Source organism: Diceros bicornis, chromosome 8, assembly GCF_020826845.1.
Source record: "Diceros bicornis minor isolate mBicDic1 chromosome 8, mDicBic1.mat.cur, whole genome shotgun sequence".
Taxonomy (NCBI): domain Eukaryota; kingdom Metazoa; phylum Chordata; class Mammalia; order Perissodactyla; family Rhinocerotidae; genus Diceros; species Diceros bicornis.
Window position 1 is genome coordinate 70980325 of NC_080747.1, and position 19282 is coordinate 70999606.

Genomic DNA, 19282 nt, shown 5'->3' on the forward strand with positions numbered 1-19282 from the left:
CTGGTGTTTTCTCTTTTAAGGGCACTAGTCTTATTGAATTAAAGCCCCATCCTTATGACCTCATTTAGCCTTAATTACCTCCATAAGACCTCATCTCCAAATACAGTCACATTGAGGATTAGGACTTCAACCTATGAATTTTGGGGGGGATACAATTCAGTCCATAACACAGTCTTTACTTTAACAAGTTATAAAATATTATTAAATAAAATTTCATTCACAATAGTGACAAAACAAATAAAAGCCCTAGGCATAAATTCAACCAAAAATGTACAAGATCTATATTATGAAAACTTTAAAACTCTACAAAGAAGCATAAAAGAAATATTAAAGAAGAACATTTCTTGTTCTTTGTTAGAAAAGCCTAAAATTTATATCCTCCCCAGATTCACACATAAATTAAATATGGTCTCATAAAATATTTTGACTTTTTTTTTCTGTGTGTGTGAGGAAGATCAGTCCTGAGCTAACATCTGCCAATCCTCCTCTTTTTGCTGAGGAAGATTAGCTCTGGGCTAACATCCGTGCCCATCTTCCTCCACTTTACATGGGACGCCGCCACAGCATGGCTCAACACGCGGTATGACGGTGTGCGCCCGGGATCCCAACCAGCGAACCCCGGCCCTCCGCAGTGGAGCATGTGCGCTTAACTGCTTGCGCCACCGGGCTGGCCCCTGACTTTTTGTTTTAATGAGGACAAGGTGGCTTGGTAAAATGATTCTGAAGTTCACATGGAAGAATTAAGAAGTAAAACTGTCCAGGACGAATCTAAAAATTAGGGTTTGTGGAGGGAGAATATTCTACCAGTTATTAAGAAATGTAAGTTGTCCTGCCACCAAATTACAGATAGAACCCACAAATTTGTGCCTTGAGAATTCAAGATGTTTAAGACCAAATATTTTGGTCCAGTCCATTCTTAAAAATAATAAATTGGCAACTTGAATAGATGAGACTTCTGCTTTAGAAGAGGTTTTGACTAATGGTAAACAAAACAAAGAAAGTAAAAAAACAAATCTAGGAAAAAGGAAAACAAGATACTGAGATAAAAACATGAAAAAGTTTCATTTGTGTCAAACTCTAAATGTGTTAAAATCACTATGGAAATTATAAGCAGACAAATTCAGAAGAGACAAATATGACTAATCTCCATAGCTGAAAGGAAGACTGAGCCAGTATTCTGGAAAAGGTTTCTGTTTCATCTTATATTTCTAGAATATTGCCTACATTTGAGTAGTTTTAAGAGTTCCTTAGAACTTCTGAAAACACTCAGTTTTTTGTAAGTGCACCACATTGGGATCACCCTAAACAAATTGTAGATTACTTACTGAATTGGTTCTTAACAGTATATTCTACTGAAAGTAGAATATAAACCTGAAAAACCTGAAAGTTTTATCGTGCGCCAAGAGTTAAGCTGCTAACCATTGGTATTATACAGAGTATAGAAATGTCTTTTTTAAAAAGAAAGATTATCCCTCTGATAGCACAGTCATCAAATTTGTCACTTTATTGAAATTGTCTCTGTGCTTGACTTCGTCTTAGTGAAGTACTTTAGACCAATGTCTGTGTCTTATTTATGAATGAAAGAATGAATGCCAGTCATACACATTATTGTGAATTATTGCCTAAAGTTTCAAAACCATTCACTTAGCTATTGCTGAACTTGTTTGACTCTGTTTATGGTGGGGATACAGGGTAAGAAGGGGCGTCAGGGTTTCTGTCCTAAATTTGGTTGTAGCATCTTGTAGTCAATTTGGGACATGTACATATGTAAATAAGTAAATGTAACGTTAAAAAACTATAGTAAAAACATGTCCTGACAAATGCTTCTATGGACTTCAGAGAGGGTTATAAAGAATTGGGGAATGATGGGGACTACACAGTAGTGGATATAGTTATTAAAACTTCCTAGAGAATTAGCATTTTAAATATATTTGATAGGTGAGATAAGAGAAGATAAGGGAAAGAGCATTCCATACTGAGATGCTGCTTAAGAAAGGCATGAAGATCTGAATCTGCCTGGACCATTCAGGGAACTAAATCATTGCAAGTAGGGTATCACCTGGTGTCTTGAAAGCTACGGCTGAAGAGATAGGCAGGGATGAGTTCATGAAGTGACTTAGATGCCGTGCCAAGGAATTTGGTCTTTCCACATCTCTGGACAAGTGTCTTTCCTGAGAGAGGTAGAAACACTTCCCCATGAAGTCAAAAGAGCTAGGATGAAGAGAAGAGGAGAAAGGCATGTCCTCCAAAGACATGGCATCAGTGTGCTGAAATTCATCAGTATGCTTCCTATGTTATTTCTGATTGTGGTTATTCTAAAAAAAATGTTTTTAATTTTTTAATCAAAAAACAATACAAAACTTTCACTGGCTTCCCATCACCTGTAAGATAATCCTGCTTGACTGTAGGATCCAGGCAAGGCTGGCTTTATGAGCGGTCAGGCAATCCAGCAGACAGAGCCCAGTGCTTGGAAGAGCTCCGTGCTTATTTATAAAATAATGCTGTGCCATCACTGTCTTGAAATTCTTAATAATTTTTTAGCAAGAGATCCCATATTTTCATTTGGCACTGGGCGTAACGAATTATGTAGCTGGTCCTGGATCCAGGAGATATCTTCTCTGCTCTTCAAGTTGCTGGGTCTAGATTTTTTAAGCAATAGGCTTACAAACTAACCTTCAAGTAGGCTGGCCGTGATAAAAATTTTAAATCTTTTCCTGGATACAGTACCACAGCTGTATCCTCTTCCAGAGAGCCTACAATCTAGAATGAGGAGACTGAAGGCCAATCTCCTTAACCCTACCTGCCCCCATACACAGGTGAACTCTGCAAAAATAGTTGGAAATCAGTTAATACAAGTATCACTATAGTTATTTCTAGTTAGGCTTTGTCTTACCATTTTAATGTTAATAATAGCATTTGACTGTTATAAAAGGCTTTATACTTTTCAAAATCATTGCACACATAGTAGATTCTTAGGCCAGGATTATGATGAGGAATAAGAAATCCAAATGACTTTACTTGGGGAAAAAAATTTAACCCAGACCAAAATCATCCACTTCTAAAAACAGATAAGCTCTAAGAAGCTTCCTTTTAGTTGTTAGTGGGTAAAAATAACCTACCTTTTTTCTTCCTCCATAGAAGTTCTGCATTTCCCTCAAATAAATTGAAATTGCTATCAGAATAACTTACTTGTAGACGTTTTAACTCTACAAAGTCTATAATTAAAAGGCCATATTAAAGGTTGTTAATATTTTTATTAAATAAGGGAGACAGCCTTCTATAGCTCAGGCATAAGCGTATGCGGGCATTCAGTGGTAAACAGGCATAATTCCTACCCCCAGAGAGCTTACAGTCTAATGGAAGGGAAAAGGGAAGGACCCAATAAACACACAAATAAACATGCAATTACAAGTTGTCATAAGGTCCATGAAGTTTTAAAAAAAAAGTGCGATGAAAAAGAATAACCAAGGACACCTACTTTAGACTGGGTGATTAGGGAACGTCCTCAGAAGAAAAAGACACTTACAGTGAATGAAGAAAAAGCATCTTCCATAGGAAGAGCTTTGCTGTGAAAAGAGATGAGTGATTTTGGAGAACTAAAGGACAGACCTGTGGGTTTGAAGCCTATTAAGTGAATGGGAGAGTAAAACTAGATGGATATGGATTTCTAATAGAGGTAGATAGAGGCCAGATAATTCAGGGTCTTGAAATGAAAAGAATTTCCCATTTGTTAAAATAATTTATCCTGATAAAGACTGAAATGTAAGATTTATTAACCATGTAAGAATGCAACTTGGCATCTCCTTCCTTTTTTTTTTTTTCCTGCTAAAGATTCACCCTGAGCTAACATCTATTGCCCGTCTTCCTCTCTTCTTTTTCCCTCCCCAAAGCCCCAGTACATAGTTGTATATTCTAGTTGTAAGTCTCTCTAGTTCTTCCACGTGAGGCACCGTCGTGGCATGGCTACTGACATACAAGTGGTGTGGTTCCGTGTCCGGGAACCAAACCCAGGCGGCTGAAGCAGAGTGCACCGAACTTTAATGCTAGGCCCTCAGGGCTGGCTCGGCTTCTCCTTCTAATTGTAGCTAACTGCTCCTACAGTATTTGGGTCTCTGAGCACCACACTCAGTTAAAGTGTGGGCTGATTGATCTGTGTTCCCTGTGGAGAGACCCCTCACTTTAATAATAAAAAGGAAAGATAATTTAACACATTGGAAATTACTAAGATTTTTCTAGAGTGCACATTTACAGATTTTAAAATTGAAGTAGTGTAAAAACATGCCAAATATGCATATCTAAATAATCATTACTTTAGATTTTCATCTTGCTTTCTCCTTACCTCTTTACTATTAATATCCCTTATATAAGAAGGTAAAAGCCAAGATGAATGTGAAGGTGAATCAGTGGAACCTGCAGAAACTCTTGGGCCACTGAAGATGCCCAAGCCAAAGTTTGACATGTATTAATTCAATGTCACATGTGTCTTTGTAATATTAGGATGAACAATAACAGTAAATACAGGAAATAATTAATAGGAAAAAATTGAATATTATGAGATTGATTTTTTTTTTTACAATGGGTTAATTTGATTTTGATTTGTCTTCATTGTAGTCTACCAAAATGAATGGCTGTGAAGAATATAGTGAAGAAAAAGTAAAAACTGAAAGGTATGAATATAAGTTTTTTTTAGAAAATAATTTTTTAAAGTATTTATAACAATTCCATTCTTTTTTAGAAGTGCTCTGAAGATTTCCATTTAGATGTTGATTTTAAAATTAATTTGTGGGCCAGCCCCATGGCTTAGCGGTTAAGTGCACGGGGTGCGCTACTGGCGGCCCAGGTTTGGATCCTGGGCGTGCACCGATGCACCGCTTCTCTGGCCATGCTGAGGCCGTGTCCCACATACAGCAACTAGAAGGATGTGCAACTATGACATACAGCTATCTACTGGGGCTTTGGGGAAAAAAAAGGAGGAGGATTGGCAATAGTTGTTAGCTGAGAGCCGGTCTTCCTCAGCAAAAAAAAGAGGAGGATTAGCACGGATGTTAGCTCAGGGCTGATCTTCCTCAAAAAAAAATAATAAATAAAAAATAAAATTAATTTGTTCTTTTCTAATAAAATGAGAATTGTTGAGTAAATTATGGAACTATAGTTGAATATTAAGAATGTTTTTAAAATATTGTTACAAGAAGGTTCTAGTGACATGTGACAATGTGTTTGTTATAACATTGCTGAAGAAAAGCAGTATGCTCTTGACCATGGGAAAAAAATGGAAGAAAGATCTAAAAGGAAATGTGCCAATAATGATAATAGTTAGTAATTGTCTTTTCCTGGTAGGATTATAGGTAACTTGTTTCTCTGTTTCTCTATTTTTCTATACTTTACGAGTTTTTTTCTCTAATAAGAAAATAAAACCAAAGAAGATAAGAAACATTTTTAAACTCCAGAAATTTTTTTTTTTAGTTTCTTTTTTTTTTTTTTTGTGAGGAAGATTAGCCCTGAGCTAACATCTGTTGTCAATGCTCCTCTTTTTGCTGAGGGAGATTGGCCCTGGGCTAACATCTGTGCCCATCTTCCTCTACGTTGTATGGGACGCAGCCACAGCATGGCTTAATAAGCAGCACATAGGTCCGCTCCCAGGAGCCAAACCTGCAAACCCCAGGCCGCTAAAGCAGAGTGTGCAAATTTAACCACCAGGCCGACCCCATTTTTTTCTTTTTGAAAACAGTTTATAATATAAAATAAGATTTTCTTGTAACACTAAACAATATATCAGGAAGAGTTATTTATATAGTGTTGGGCCAAGAAAGTGGTTATACATAAATTTTGCCTCATGTTAGATGATAACCAAACAGTCAAAGGGAGCTATTTGCATTTTCCTAGAAAAGCAAATTGACAAAGAATTTTTCATTAAGTAGAGTTAGACAAGGGGGTACATATGTTAATGTAGAAATGCATACAGTTTTATACTTAAAAGATTAGCAGATATCTGGGCCAGCTGCCAATAAATGTAAAGATACAGGCTTTGCCCTGTTGAGGAGAGGAAGGGGTGGAAGGAAGGAAAGGTAAGTTAGTGTTAATTTCTTCTAGTCGCAATTACAAACACTATTAACATATAAATTTTATTTGCATGGGGGCCAGCCCAGTGGTGCAGCAGTTAAGTTCACGAGCTCCTCTTCGGTGGCCCAGGGTTTGCCGATTCGGAGCCTGGGCACGGACGTACTCACTGCTCATCAAGCCATGCTGAGGCAGCATCCCACATAAAAAAACTAGAATGACCTACAACTACGTACTGAGGGCTTTGGGGAGAAAAAAGAAGAAAAGAGGAAGATTGGCAACAGATGTTAGCTCAGGGCCAATCTTCCTCAAAAAAAAATTTGTTTGCATGTTACTATTTCTTGGATATACTTTTTTTTTAATTTTAATATCTCTGAAATCATGAAGAGTCTTAAAATTCCAATCATCGATATTATTTCTTTCTTAATGTAAACAAAATAATAGTATAGCTTACAATCATGAGTGTCATAGATTCAAAGCACTGTGGTACATACCCTTTGACCAACCAATTTTATTTTTAAGAATTGGTCCCACTACCATATGTGTGCAAAGATATTTCTACAAGAATATTCATTGCAACATTGTTTATAGTAGTAAAAAACCATAATAGACACAAAACAAATTAGAGTGTACTATACTCATACAATGAAATACTAAGCAGCTGTTCAAAAGAATGAGAAAGAAGGGAATGCCTGATGGAAGGATTGCGAAAATACATCCTTGCAGACAAAGTATACTTACTAGAAGACAAAAACAACCTCATGGATGCAGAATTTTCCAATTAAATGTTAATTACGACCCACAATTAGTTGAAGCAGAGGAAACCATCCACCATAAAAGCAGCATAATTGCCCTGTTTTTGACATTTTGGGAGCACTAGTACATGTCCTGCTTTAAGAGTGTGTACTAATGTCATCAGAGGAATGGACTCTGCTCTGTTCTCCTGAATATCAGAAAGTGAAAAGGTGTATTCAGGCTTTTACAGCTTCCTTTTGCATCTCATCTTAGCACTAAACATTATTCTCCTACCTCGTTTCTGTTTTCTAGCCACCCACCTTACCAGGGAGTTGGCATATGCTATGCACCCCTAGAACAATGAGAACTTGTACTGAGTTTTATTACATTGCGAGTGCCCAAAGACAGGAGTATTCTCCTAGCCCTCAATTATAGCAAAAGACTTATGTCCATCAATAGGGACTTCTGTAAATAAATTAAGATACATTCATACAGTACAATAGTAGGCAGCTGTCAAAAAAACGAGAGAGCTGTACTGACACAATTGTGATCAATCATCCATGTTGAAGGGTGGAAACAAACCACCACCTTCTACATTCCCAAAAGGAATACTTCAATCTAAGTTTCAAACACTTGGGATTTGTTTGAGGATAAATTTTAAACTATATTAAACAGTTTAATTTACATCTACCAATAAATTTTGAGAATTGTGGACTTGGGTTTTTTTAATCAGATAATCTATTTTAAAATGCCATAATAATTGTAGAGGAAATAAATGGTTTGAGGACATAATATTTAAATTTATTTTGGGGACAAAACTGAAGAAAATATTACAAATATGTTTTGTTGTCATAGCTTAATTCAAAAGTCACAAGAAAAGAAGACTGATGATGAAATAACATGGGGAAGTGACGAATTGCCAATAGAAACAACAAACCATGAAGATTCCGAGAAAGGCAAGAATTTTATTAGCAATTTTTTCATCAGAAACAATGGATCGACAAACCGTGTTTGAAAATTACAATTTTCAGAATATATGGATATGTTACATTTTGTGTGTACATTTTGTGGTTCTATACAAAAGTTAAATCACATAGAGAAACATCAACATTCATTTACATAACCAGATATTTGCACAGTTATAGGCTAAAATTCTCAGTGGCTTGGGTAAAACATGTAAATAAACATAGACTTTAAATGGAAACACAAAGTCACGATTTTGCCATTTAGCCATTCTGGAATGAGAAGTCAAGGAGCACACTTTATTTATAGTAAAGTGGGTAGAATAGCTCCAAGATAGGAAATTATTACCCTTGAATCGCAACCTCATTTTTTTAGAGCAAGAGTCAATTGATCTCTCCTCACTACTACTGCCTCTCTCATTTTATAACTGAGCCAGAGGAGAAATAAAGTTCTATCCAGTGTTTCATGTCTCTTTTGTCATATAAGGAAATGTTATACTAATGCAGTGAAAGAATATGGTTTTGTAATTTGAAGTCTTAATTGTTAAAAGAAATTAAAGAAGCTGAATTAATACTTTTTTGATTTGGGTAGACTGTTAGTGTCAATGACAATGTTCCTGCCAACTCCTGTAGCCCGTGCTTCTCTCTCCAGCCTCTGAGCTCCTGTTGCATTCACACTTAGTTCTGTAAAAGTTTACAGTTATTTCATGAGTGAATTTTGTATTCATAACTAGCCTTCGCTCCAGCTAGATGTTAAGCTTCTTGAGGTATTTTGTACAGCTTCACATCCCACGCAGTACCTAGCATTATTGTTGCTTACATGGTCCCTGCATCATCAAAATGCTTTAATCAACTGATTGACATAATTAAAGCTACACTTGTGCAGACTATAGCAAGAAGTCTCTTCTACTTTTTTCTAGGATATAACAGTTTCCATAGAGCAGGTACTAAATTAGACACATATCTCTTCTAAGACACTGATAGCACTTGTTTGATAAACTCCTGAAGACCCCAAGGGTTTCATTTGCATGAAGAAAGCTATCACATGCCAGAGATACTGGCACTGAGTACCAGGAGTGAGTAGAGAAAGGAGACATCTAGTGCAATGTCGCATTATAAGGAATCTCTGAAGCATCTCCCTTCGTCTTTTCCCCGTGTGCTTGGAAGCTAATTTAAATGCAAAGTAATAACAGGACTAGACACATTTTTGTCAAGAAAAGAGTGCCATTTGAGTCAAGAGAAGCAAAAAGAAACAATTAAACTCCTTTAGAAACTGTAAGTAAATGAGAGCCAAAAGCCATAAGAACTTCTGAACAGTTGGTGAGGTGTTTCCTTAAAAGTTGGGTACAAGGGCCTTGCTGTGGCCAAGATTTTCCTATGTTGATTGTAGTTATCTGCCTGCCTATTAATTCTATTGCCTTATTAATTCTAAAGATTCTCACTTTTGTAAAAATAGACGAGGTGACAGTAGGTTCAAATTAGTTCCCTTATTAGCTAAATCAGTTCCGAGAGAAATTTTTTTAAAAAAAATTAACTGCTGTCTTCATGTTAGATCATCCCTTTCTCACCAATGAGGGGCTCGCTGCACTCCCCATCGTCAGAGTGCTTCCCTCTGGGAGATACACTGGCACCAAGTTGAAGTCAGTCATTCGAATGTTGCGGGGTTTACTAGATCAAGGAATCCCTTCTAAGGAGCTGGAGGTAAGTGGCTTCTGCCAATGGTTCTTTTCCAAACAAAGTTATATGCAAAGTTAGGAGAAATTTTGAAAATGTCTGTTACCTTACAACTTTACTTCCAACTATAAAAGCACCATCTTGTCGTATCTGGCAGTAAATTAATTTTTTTAATTAGGATGCTAATAGTATTGATCTAAAGGGATCTCTTTAGCCACTTTGGAGCTAGATAAATCTCCCTGAAGATTATCCTCCCTGCCTCATATATAGGGACAAAGAGATTTTTTTTTAAAAATCAAGTATCAGTTCCAATCGTTCACTAATCTTCATAATTAATACACTGTAGATGTGGTTCATAATTAGCAACAGTTTCTAATTTAATACAGCTCCAAGAATGTGCCCCTCAGTTCAGAGCAGCAGTGGTTCGAGCCCTCACTCCTGTGATCCTGCGGCACCATCCGTATTTGCCACTAGGCAAAAGAGAAACGTGGCACCGCTGTAGTTGGAGGGTTTTCCTCGCCCATCTCCCTCAGTCCCTCTGCTTACTTGCCAACTTCCTGAGCTTTTGGCAGCCACTGGAGTGAAAGGAGCGAACTTTGACTGAGAGCTTCTGCAATGTGCTAGGTGCTTCGTATTTAATGCTCAAAATATAAATCCCATCATATAGATTTGGAAACAAGTTCACAGTAGTTAAAGTATACTCTTCTCTCCATTTTGTGGAAATGATTCTTCTTTAAGGTCTTAAAGTTTAATGTCACTATCTCAGTGACCTTCTATCACAACTCTATATAAAGTAGATCTTTATTTTTCTCTATCACAGCAGCTTCTTAATTTCTTCAAAGCATATATCACAATATTTGTTTGTTTACTTTGTTACTGCCTCTTTCTCCCAATAGACTATAAGCTCCAGGAGAGCCAGAATCCTATTTTCTTCCTCACCACTGTATTCCCAGCACTTACTACAGTGCCTTGCATAGTAGTCATTTTCAATATGTTTGTTGAATGGATGGATGGATGGGTTGATGGGTTAATCAGTGAATGAATTAAAAGTGAGAAAGAGTTCACTTTAGAACATAGGAGTATCTAACCACATGGAATAGTCTATGACCCCACAGACAGTGTTGTCCAGAAATTCTGCTCCAGGGCCGGCCCCATGGCTTAGCGGTTAAGTGTGCGTGCTCTGCTGCTGGCGGCCCGGGTTCTGATCCCGGGCGCGCACCGATGCACCGCTTCTCCGGCCATGCTGAGGCGACGTCCCACATACAGCAACTAGAAGGATGTGCAGCTATGACATACAACTATCTACTGGGGCTTTGGGGAGAAAAATAAATCAATTAAAAAAAGATAGTAGATGCCTAAAAAAAAAAAAGAAATTCTGCTCCAGCTTATTACTTTAAGCCAAAGTTGTTTTTACAAGTTGTATTTTTTTTCTAAAATATAATTAGACATCTTTAAACTGAGATTTAAAATTAAGGTACAAAGTGCTGCCTCACAAAGTTAGTTGGCTACAGCATGTTAAATTAAAGATATTTGCAACAATATATTTCAACAAGTGGTGTATAAAATTAGTATCGGAATTTTAGTCTTATTTATCTTGACAGGACTTACCTATTTCTCTTTTTTGTGGTGAGGAAGATTGTCCCTGAGCTAACATCTGTGCCCATCTTCCTCTATTTTGTATGTGGGATGCCACCACAGCATGGCTTGATGAGCAGTATGTAGGTCTGTGCCAGCGATCCGAAACCCGCAACCCCTGGGCCCCCAAAGCGGAGCGTGTGAACTTAACCACTATGCCACCTGGCTGGCCCCTACAGGACATATCTATTTCTTAGCACAAAAAGTCTGCCCTGATCAATAGCCAATTTAACACCCTGCACATTTAAAGCATTTGCAGTTATTACTGAATTACTGCTTATCAACAAATTTAACTTTATTTCCATTTTTGCTTGCAGAATCTTCAAGAGTTAAAACCTTTGGATCAGTGTTTAATTGGGCAAACTAAGGAAAACAGAAGGAAGAACCGATATAAAAATATACTTCCTTGTAAGTTCTGATTTGGCTTCAAATCAAATGTATATTTAATATAATTTGAACTGATTTAAAACTTTTATGCTAGTTTATCCTGTCTCTCACATAAGTGTGTGTACACACACACACTCGGAGATTTACATCAGTAGCAAGTAAATGTAGATGTACAATGAGAATTCTTTTTTAAATTATCTGTGTATTTTGAAAATCCCGCAGAGGAATTTTGACTATTTCTTCAGACATTCATGAATTTTTACTAGCATAGTATTAGAAATTAATCAGTGATGCCAAATCAGTCATTTTAAAGTCTTTTTTAAAAAATATGAATTGGCCTCTAGATGACCAATTTCTCGGTTCGTGCATCACAACCAGCATCTATTTATTCCACTCGTTTTAAGTTTAGAGAAATGTCTGTGGCACATAATAGCTATGTACATGCATGTGGCTCCAGTGGTACCACCAGGTTGCATTATACTTGGAACTGTTTCAGATACCAGAAGGAAAAAAAGGCAATTCTTTTTACTCATGTTTTACCCATTTCGCCAATCAGTATGTGATTTTTTTAAAATTATGTATGAATATATGTATACAGCCAAATATTAACATCTAGCAACTTCTTATAGTAATCATCAGCCACATTTATATATATTAGCACATTGAATTACACCATATGACACACTGACCCTATCTTTGCCAAGAAGTCATAAATAACAGAACCAATAGTGACAAATCATGCAATAAATAATAATACAATTGAATTTTTTTCATCAAGATGGAAGACACAAAATTCATTTTGGGAAACTTCCTGTAAGAAGTGAATCTTAGCTTTTTGAAGATAGAATAGATCATGGTTTGTCATAAAGTAGGTGGGAATTTTTTGAGGCAAGAAAAATGGCCAGACTGGTATCTCAAAGTCAGAATGGGATAAGCCATAAATCCAAAACTGCTGAGTGGATATGTTTTTGTGGACTAATGAGATAGAAGTCAAGTAAGAGAAGGGTAATTGATGGAGGATTTTGAAAGCTATTCCTAAAAATCCTAATTTGATAATCACAGAAATTACCAGTTAAATTTATAAATATTTGAAGTAAAAATGACTTCCAATGTATAAGTACATACAAATTAATTCTCTTGGATAAGATGGCTTATATATACTTTTCATTGGGGCAGCCAGGTTTGAAAATGTATATTTTGACTATATGAAATTACTGTTAGACAAAGACAAGAGCCTGTATGCCTGGAGAATCAAGTGAGCTACCTTTTTGTTGATTGTTAGTTTATTATTTTGGCTGCTTATTAAGAAGAATCTCATTTAATTGGATGAGCAACAGTTAATTATGCCAATTATATTTGTAATAAGTTCTTTAACAGTTTCACTGTAATACTAATTTTTGTTTTATGAAATAATTTTTTAGCATTGTCATTCATTATTAAATTCATTACTGTCATCGTTAAAGGTGGAGAAGAGTAGCAAAATGGTGTTTGTTTTTCTAGGTACTTATTAAGAAGTTGTAAATGCATTTATTAATTTATTAGTTTTAATTTCTTCAACCAAATCTGTGTAAATAATATTTATTAATTTATTAGTTTTAATTTCTTAAACCAAATCTGTGTAGATAATATTGAGTTTTCTGTCAGAAACTCACTGAGTTGACGTCTTGGATATACCTGTAATGAGTGAAATGAGTATAACATGATTTGACTCTATTACAATTTGCAAATACACCTTTATTAAAATGTGTTTGTGATTTCGTCTATGGTTATGAGGAATTTCTCCTAATCTTTGACTCACTTTGTTTATAAGGCTCTTGTTTAAAAATGCATGATATAGATGCCTCTCTTTTGTGGTGGGAAATTCACAGATGATGCTACAAGAGTGCCTCTTGGAGATGAAGGAGGATATATCAATGCGAGCTTCATTAAGATATCAGTGGGGAAAGAAGAGTTCGTTTACATTGCCTGCCAAGGACCTCTCCCTACAACTGTTGGAGATTTCTGGCAGATGATTTGGGAACAAAAATCCACAGTGATCGCCATGATGACCCAAGAAGTAGAAGGGGAAAAAATCAAGTGCCAGCGCTATTGGCCTAACATCGTAGGCAAAACTACAATGGTCAATGACAGGCTTCGGCTGGCTCTTGTGAGAATGCAGCAGCTGAAGGGCTTTGTAGTAAGGGTGATGGCCCTAGAAGACATTCAGGTAAGTGAATTAAGTCTTTTCACTTACTAAGGCTTATCTCCTAGTTGCAGTGCAGGCCTGGACTCTTTCTATGATTGCATCAGTGTATTTCTAAATAAAAGCCAGTGACTTCTTCATTCCCATTTCCATAGAACTAATGCCATCTATTAATTTTTATCTAATATAAGCTTAACTGTGACCCTCTCCCGGAATTCTGCCAAACTGTTTTTTTTTTTTTTTTTTGGTGAGGAAGATTAGCCCTGAACTAACATCTGTGCTCTGTGCCCATCTTCCTCTACTTCATATGTGACGCCTGCCACACCATGGCTTGATGAGCGGTGTGTAGGTCCACACCCAGGATCCAAACCCGCGAACCTCGGGCTGCCGAAGCAGAGCACACGAACTCAACCACTACGCCACTGGGCCAGCCCTGAGAATACAGGACTTTTAATGTGATCATCCATCATCCTTTGCTTAGTGATAGCACAGAATGGCTCAGAAGCTATGTGCTAGAAAGTGATTTTTTTTTTAAGGTCAAACCTCTAAGTAAATTCAATAAAACTGTTTTAAGGTATCTCTAAGTAGAAAATTTTCCCCCTTAAAGACAGCTTAACATATTTGGTAATACATGGACCGTTGTAGCATAAACGTTTGTCATTCAGGTAATTCCTATGGCAGCTACCTAACCACTGACTAAATTTAGCTTGAATTAGAATAAGTGAGTTTACCTTAAGTAAAGCTGCTGCTGTTTCCTCGCCCCTTCCCTTTATTTCACTCTTCTCCCAGTAATACTAGCTAGGTGTGAGTAATGTGTTTCCTGTTGGAGTTTTAGCTTTCTTAAAGAACCAGAGAGAGTAATTCTACTTTCATAGAAACAAACCATATTGACTCAGTTCTATTGGTGGCAAGTAAACATAGCCTGAGAATGCCCTTCATGATTTTTGATTTGTTATTTTACAAAGAATTAAAGATTGTACTTCCTTATTCATTTACACCAGCCTATCCATTCCTTATGCAAGCACAGTTGTTCAGTATTGCTTCAATGATTTGTTTATTTAATCAACACGTTGGTAGAGCTCAGGCCCTGTTATGGAATCTAGGGATTCAGCAGTTAAAACACAAGCAAAAAGAAATCCCTGCCCTCATGGAGCTTACTTTCTATTGAGGAGATACTGATGTTGATGGTGCTGTGGAAAAAAACTGGCAATGAGTGAGCCACAAGGATATCTGGGGGAGAAGCATTTCAGTCAGACAGCAGAAGTGCATAGGCCCTGTGTCTGAACTGTGCCTAGTGTTTTTAAAGAGCCACAGAGAGGTCCCTATGGCTGGAGCGAAGTGGCCAGGAGGAGGAGGTTAGGTCTGAGAGGTAGCTGGGCCAGATTATTTTTTAGGCTTAATTTTAGGGCTTAATTTTAAGCTATTGCAATGACTGTGGCTTTTATCTGGGGTGAATTTGAAATGGGGTCGTGAAAAAAGGTTGTTATTCATATCAAAATGTAATTTGCTTTTAGGTTTTCCAAAAAGTAGTTTTTTACCAATAATTAAAATGTGGATCTAGCAACCTCCTTGATGAAGGCCCTCCACATGTTGTTTGATGAAGTCTTTCTGTCTCTTCCACTTTTCCTTTGATCTGATCCACTGGACAAGTCATAATTTGAAAGGACAAAATAATATTAAGAGCTAATGATGTGTGAACAGTGTAGTATGCCTTTACGTACTTATTCTATTGTACAATTTCAGACAGCAGAATTGCGACATGTTTCTCATCTGAATTTCACCGCCTGGCCCGACCACGATACACCTTCTCGGCCAGACGACTTGCTCACTTTTATCTCTTACATGAGACACATTCATAGATCGGGCCCCATCATCACACACTGCAGCGCTGGCATTGGACGTTCGGGGACCCTGATATGCATAGATGTGGTTCTAGGATTAATCAGTCAAGATCTTGAAGTGAGTACAAGATATAGGCTGAACAAACATTTGACCAGGAATAACAATGGAATCTAATTTTTTAATAATGTGTTCTGGTCTTGGGATTTTTTTTTTTTTTTATCGGTTCAGATGAATGCCTTAATTTTCTTACCATATAAAATTGTATTTTAGTAAGCATTATTCAGAACTGCATAGACTGTAGTCAAGAAGAAATAATACTTCAAATTTATATTTGTTTAACTGGGTTTTTTTAACCATGTGCTAAAAGCCCCTCATGCAGTATCGAGTTTTAATCTTTGTGGTCTTTAGGCTTGTGTAAGATAAAGTCAGCGTGTTATCACCCTTTTAGGGATAGAAATATTGAAGCACAAAAGAAAGTATATTTTTGAAGTGAAAAAACTTATATTCTTTTTTTGTTATGGTTACCAACAGGTGGGAAATGTATATTTTGTTAAGTTGATGCTAAATAGTCTATCTCTAAAAATTACTCTCAATTTAAAAAATTATTGCTTAAATAAAGCTAATAAGAGTATAATCGTACTTAAAACCTAAATTAGTATAAACCTTACTTAAAATGTTATAATATCTTACTATACATAATATGTAATTAAAATAATCATCTCTTAATTTTAGTTAAAAACAGCTCAGTCTTGCTCTTCACAGTCTATCCACCATAATAATTTAAGTAGGATAAGTCTGTTTCTCCTTTGTTTGCAACTGTTAAATATTGTTGAAAATAAAAAGATCAGGAATTTTATTCTGAAAAGCAAAATGTAGGAAAAATAGTTTACCTTTTTTTTTTTAAATGATGAAATTAGAAATTAGTCAAATTTCAAAGAGAAGAGAATTTCTGTGGGGGATTTTCAAAAAGAATAATGTTCCCTAATTCTTAGAAAGATCATAAATAAAATCATCAAATGATGGCAGAGTCAGCTCACCAACTTATTTTGTTCAGAATAGTTTCTCAAGACTGCTTGAAGAGGAGGGAGACTGGGGTACAGTAATTTATATAAGCCACTCCTCTGTGAATCTTTGGGGTTCAAATTTGGTCGCCCGTTTTATCTAACATGTAGACTCTTGTTTCCTTCGGCAGTTTGACATCTCTGATTTAGTGCGCTGCATGCGACTACAAAGGCATGGAATGGTTCAGACGGAGGTGGGTCTTGCTTGGTGTTTTCTAATGTGGATTTTTGTGAAGGTTCTGATATTTTAAAAGTTCCAGTTAAACCATTTCTCTTTTTTGAGGGTTCCCACATTATTGCATAAAACCAAAGATTTATGGTAGTGAGGAACTCTTTTAAGCATGAGGACTAATTCAGAAAAAAAATGAAAATATTTCTAGGCTATCTTTTTTAAAATGTTGCCTTTTAATTTAAAAAAATGAGAAAATGCAGTATCTGCACTGAATAGATTACAGAGAATGGGGTGACATGTTGGGAGCAAAAATTTGGGGTGGTACAAAATAGCATGTAATTAGTGGCATTCCTTCCCCATTCCCACCCTAAAAAAGAGAAGGAAGGTAACATTCTTGCTACAGAAAGTGCCCAAGAGGGAATAGATTCAGCAGCGTTGACTAGAAGGCAGGAAGGCAGGCTGGAGTTGCTGAGCTTGGAGAAGGCACTCTTGGGGGAGAGTGAATGGGTAGGTCCATTTATCCTCCGTTTTGATCATTTTCGTTTCTCTTACCTGAAATCAAACCATGGGTTGTATCACCCCCTGACCTACAGACTGTGTCCTTCGTGAGGACTGAGACACTGCTGAGAGTGTCTGTCTACTCTCAGTATTTCTGCTATCCTTTTTGTTTCTTTTGGGTGGAGGAATGTGAATGCTATTTTCATGTATCGATAAAGTCACATTTCTCTACCTCATGAAGAATATAGAAGTTTACTGTCTTTAACATTAGAATTTGCTTGGGGCTGGCCCGGTGGCTCAAGCGGTTAAGTGCGGTTTGGATCCCGGGTGCGCACCGATGCACTGCTTGGCAAGCCATGCTGTGGCGGCATCCCACATAAAGTGGAGGAAGATGGGCATGGATGTTAGCCCAGGGCCAGTCTTCCTCAGCAGAAAAAAAAAAAAGAGGAGGATTGGCGGATGTTAGCACAGGGCTGATCTCCTCACAAAAAAATAAATAAAAATAAGAAAACTGCAAAAAAAATAAAAATAAAAAATAAAATTAGAATTTGCCTACCTTCCCTTCATATGCCTTTTTAATTAAAATTAAATCTCCTAAATTCTAAGTCACATTTTTTAGGTAAAGAAAACATGTTGATTTGTATAAGCAGTTCTTTAGACCCAGGAGGTTCACTCGTTCAGCAGATATTTATTGACTGCCTACTACGCACCAGGAGCTCATCTAGGTGCTTGGAGCTCATCAGTGAATAGAGCGAAGATCCTTGCTAGAATAACAAAGATCTTCCTGTGGGGTTAGTGAGGAAGAAGGCAGATAATAAACACATTTGGTAAGTAAATTATGTAGGGTCTTTGAAAGTGATAAGTGCTTTAGAGGGAAAGTCATGGCAGGTTGGGGATGCAATGTTAAACAGGGTGGCACCACCAAGAAAGTGACACATGGGCAAAGATTTGAAGGAGGGGTCATGTAGATATCTGGGAGTAAGAGCCTCTGGGGAAGACAGAACCACCTGTGTGGAGGTCCAAGGCAGAAGGGAGTCTGGTGTATTTAGGGACAGTCATGGCCACTGTGGCTGAGGTGGAAGGGGAAAGAGGGGATGGGTGAGAGGAGTGGGGACGGGGCCAGGGCTAGGGCTTTCCTCTGAGTGAAACGGAGCCATCGCTGGATTGTCAGTGTGGAATGACGTGTTCTGGCTCACATTTTAAAAGACCACTCTGGCTGCTACGTTACAACAAGACCTGATTTGAGAGGTCGGTGGAGGGTTAGAAGCTGGGAGGTCAGTTAGACGGTAAGCAGTGGTGGCCCAGACTGGAGTGGTGGCTGTGGGTATAGGGAGTAGAGGATGTTGTGTGAAGTGGGTTTGCTAATGGATTGTTTGTGGCGTGAGAGAAAGTCAAGAGCGAAGGTGTAGACAATGTGAGGAAGCCAAAATACAGGGTTACTTGTATTCCTACTCTGCAGAGTTGTTAATGTTTTAGGCACCATTCTTACATCCTTTAGTCTAAGCACAAGTGCACAGGTGTGCATGCTGACACATGCAGCCATTTCAAACGAGATTCACCTGTAGTTTGTTATATTACTTTCCATGTGGTATATTGTGAATTTTTTCTATTTATTTTCAGACTCTTTAATTCTTTGCCAAATAACAAGAAAACTCAGATGCCTGCACCATCAACTTAGTAGAGAGTAATTTCAACAAAGAAAGTTAATTTTCAAAAAACTTTGATTTCTATATTCTTTTGTTCCAAAATATTTAAAGAAAATTCTTTTGTGTAGATTCTTGGATATTAATTTCTTGACATTTCAAAACGTCAAAATAAGTTCAATAAATCTAGAAGAAATTTTGTAGGAAGTTTATTTTTCCACTATAAAAGAAAATCATAAATATTACCAAAGCACAAAAAATAGAAATGGCCTGCCAATCAAAGACAAGTTCAGTTAGCACTCTGGGATATTTCTACCCACCCACCCCTCCCCAAGGCTTTTTCCTACCTCATTTGTCAATCTGGTTTCTGTTTTTTATAATTTTTATGACACTGCAGAATTCTGTATCCTGCTTCTTACATTCCACATTATAAC

At 37.0% G+C, this 19282-nt stretch overlaps 1 protein-coding gene across 12 annotated transcripts in view; it reads left to right on the top strand.

Moving 5' to 3' along the window:
* The window catches only part of PTPN13 (protein tyrosine phosphatase non-receptor type 13), a 206755-nt gene that overhangs the window by 186624 nt on the left and 849 nt on the right, over positions 1–19282 (top strand). For all 12 annotated transcript variants that reach the window (XM_058547446.1, XM_058547449.1, XM_058547451.1 and 9 more), the window contains 7 exons: positions 4612–4667; positions 7648–7748; positions 9307–9455; positions 11381–11471; positions 13319–13656; positions 15376–15591; positions 16667–16729. In XM_058547446.1, the coding sequence (XP_058403429.1) occupies positions 4612–4667; positions 7648–7748; positions 9307–9455; positions 11381–11471; positions 13319–13656; positions 15376–15591; positions 16667–16729 (1014 nt within the window). The remainder of the gene's footprint in view (positions 1–4611; positions 4668–7647; positions 7749–9306; positions 9456–11380; positions 11472–13318; positions 13657–15375; positions 15592–16666; positions 16730–19282) is intronic.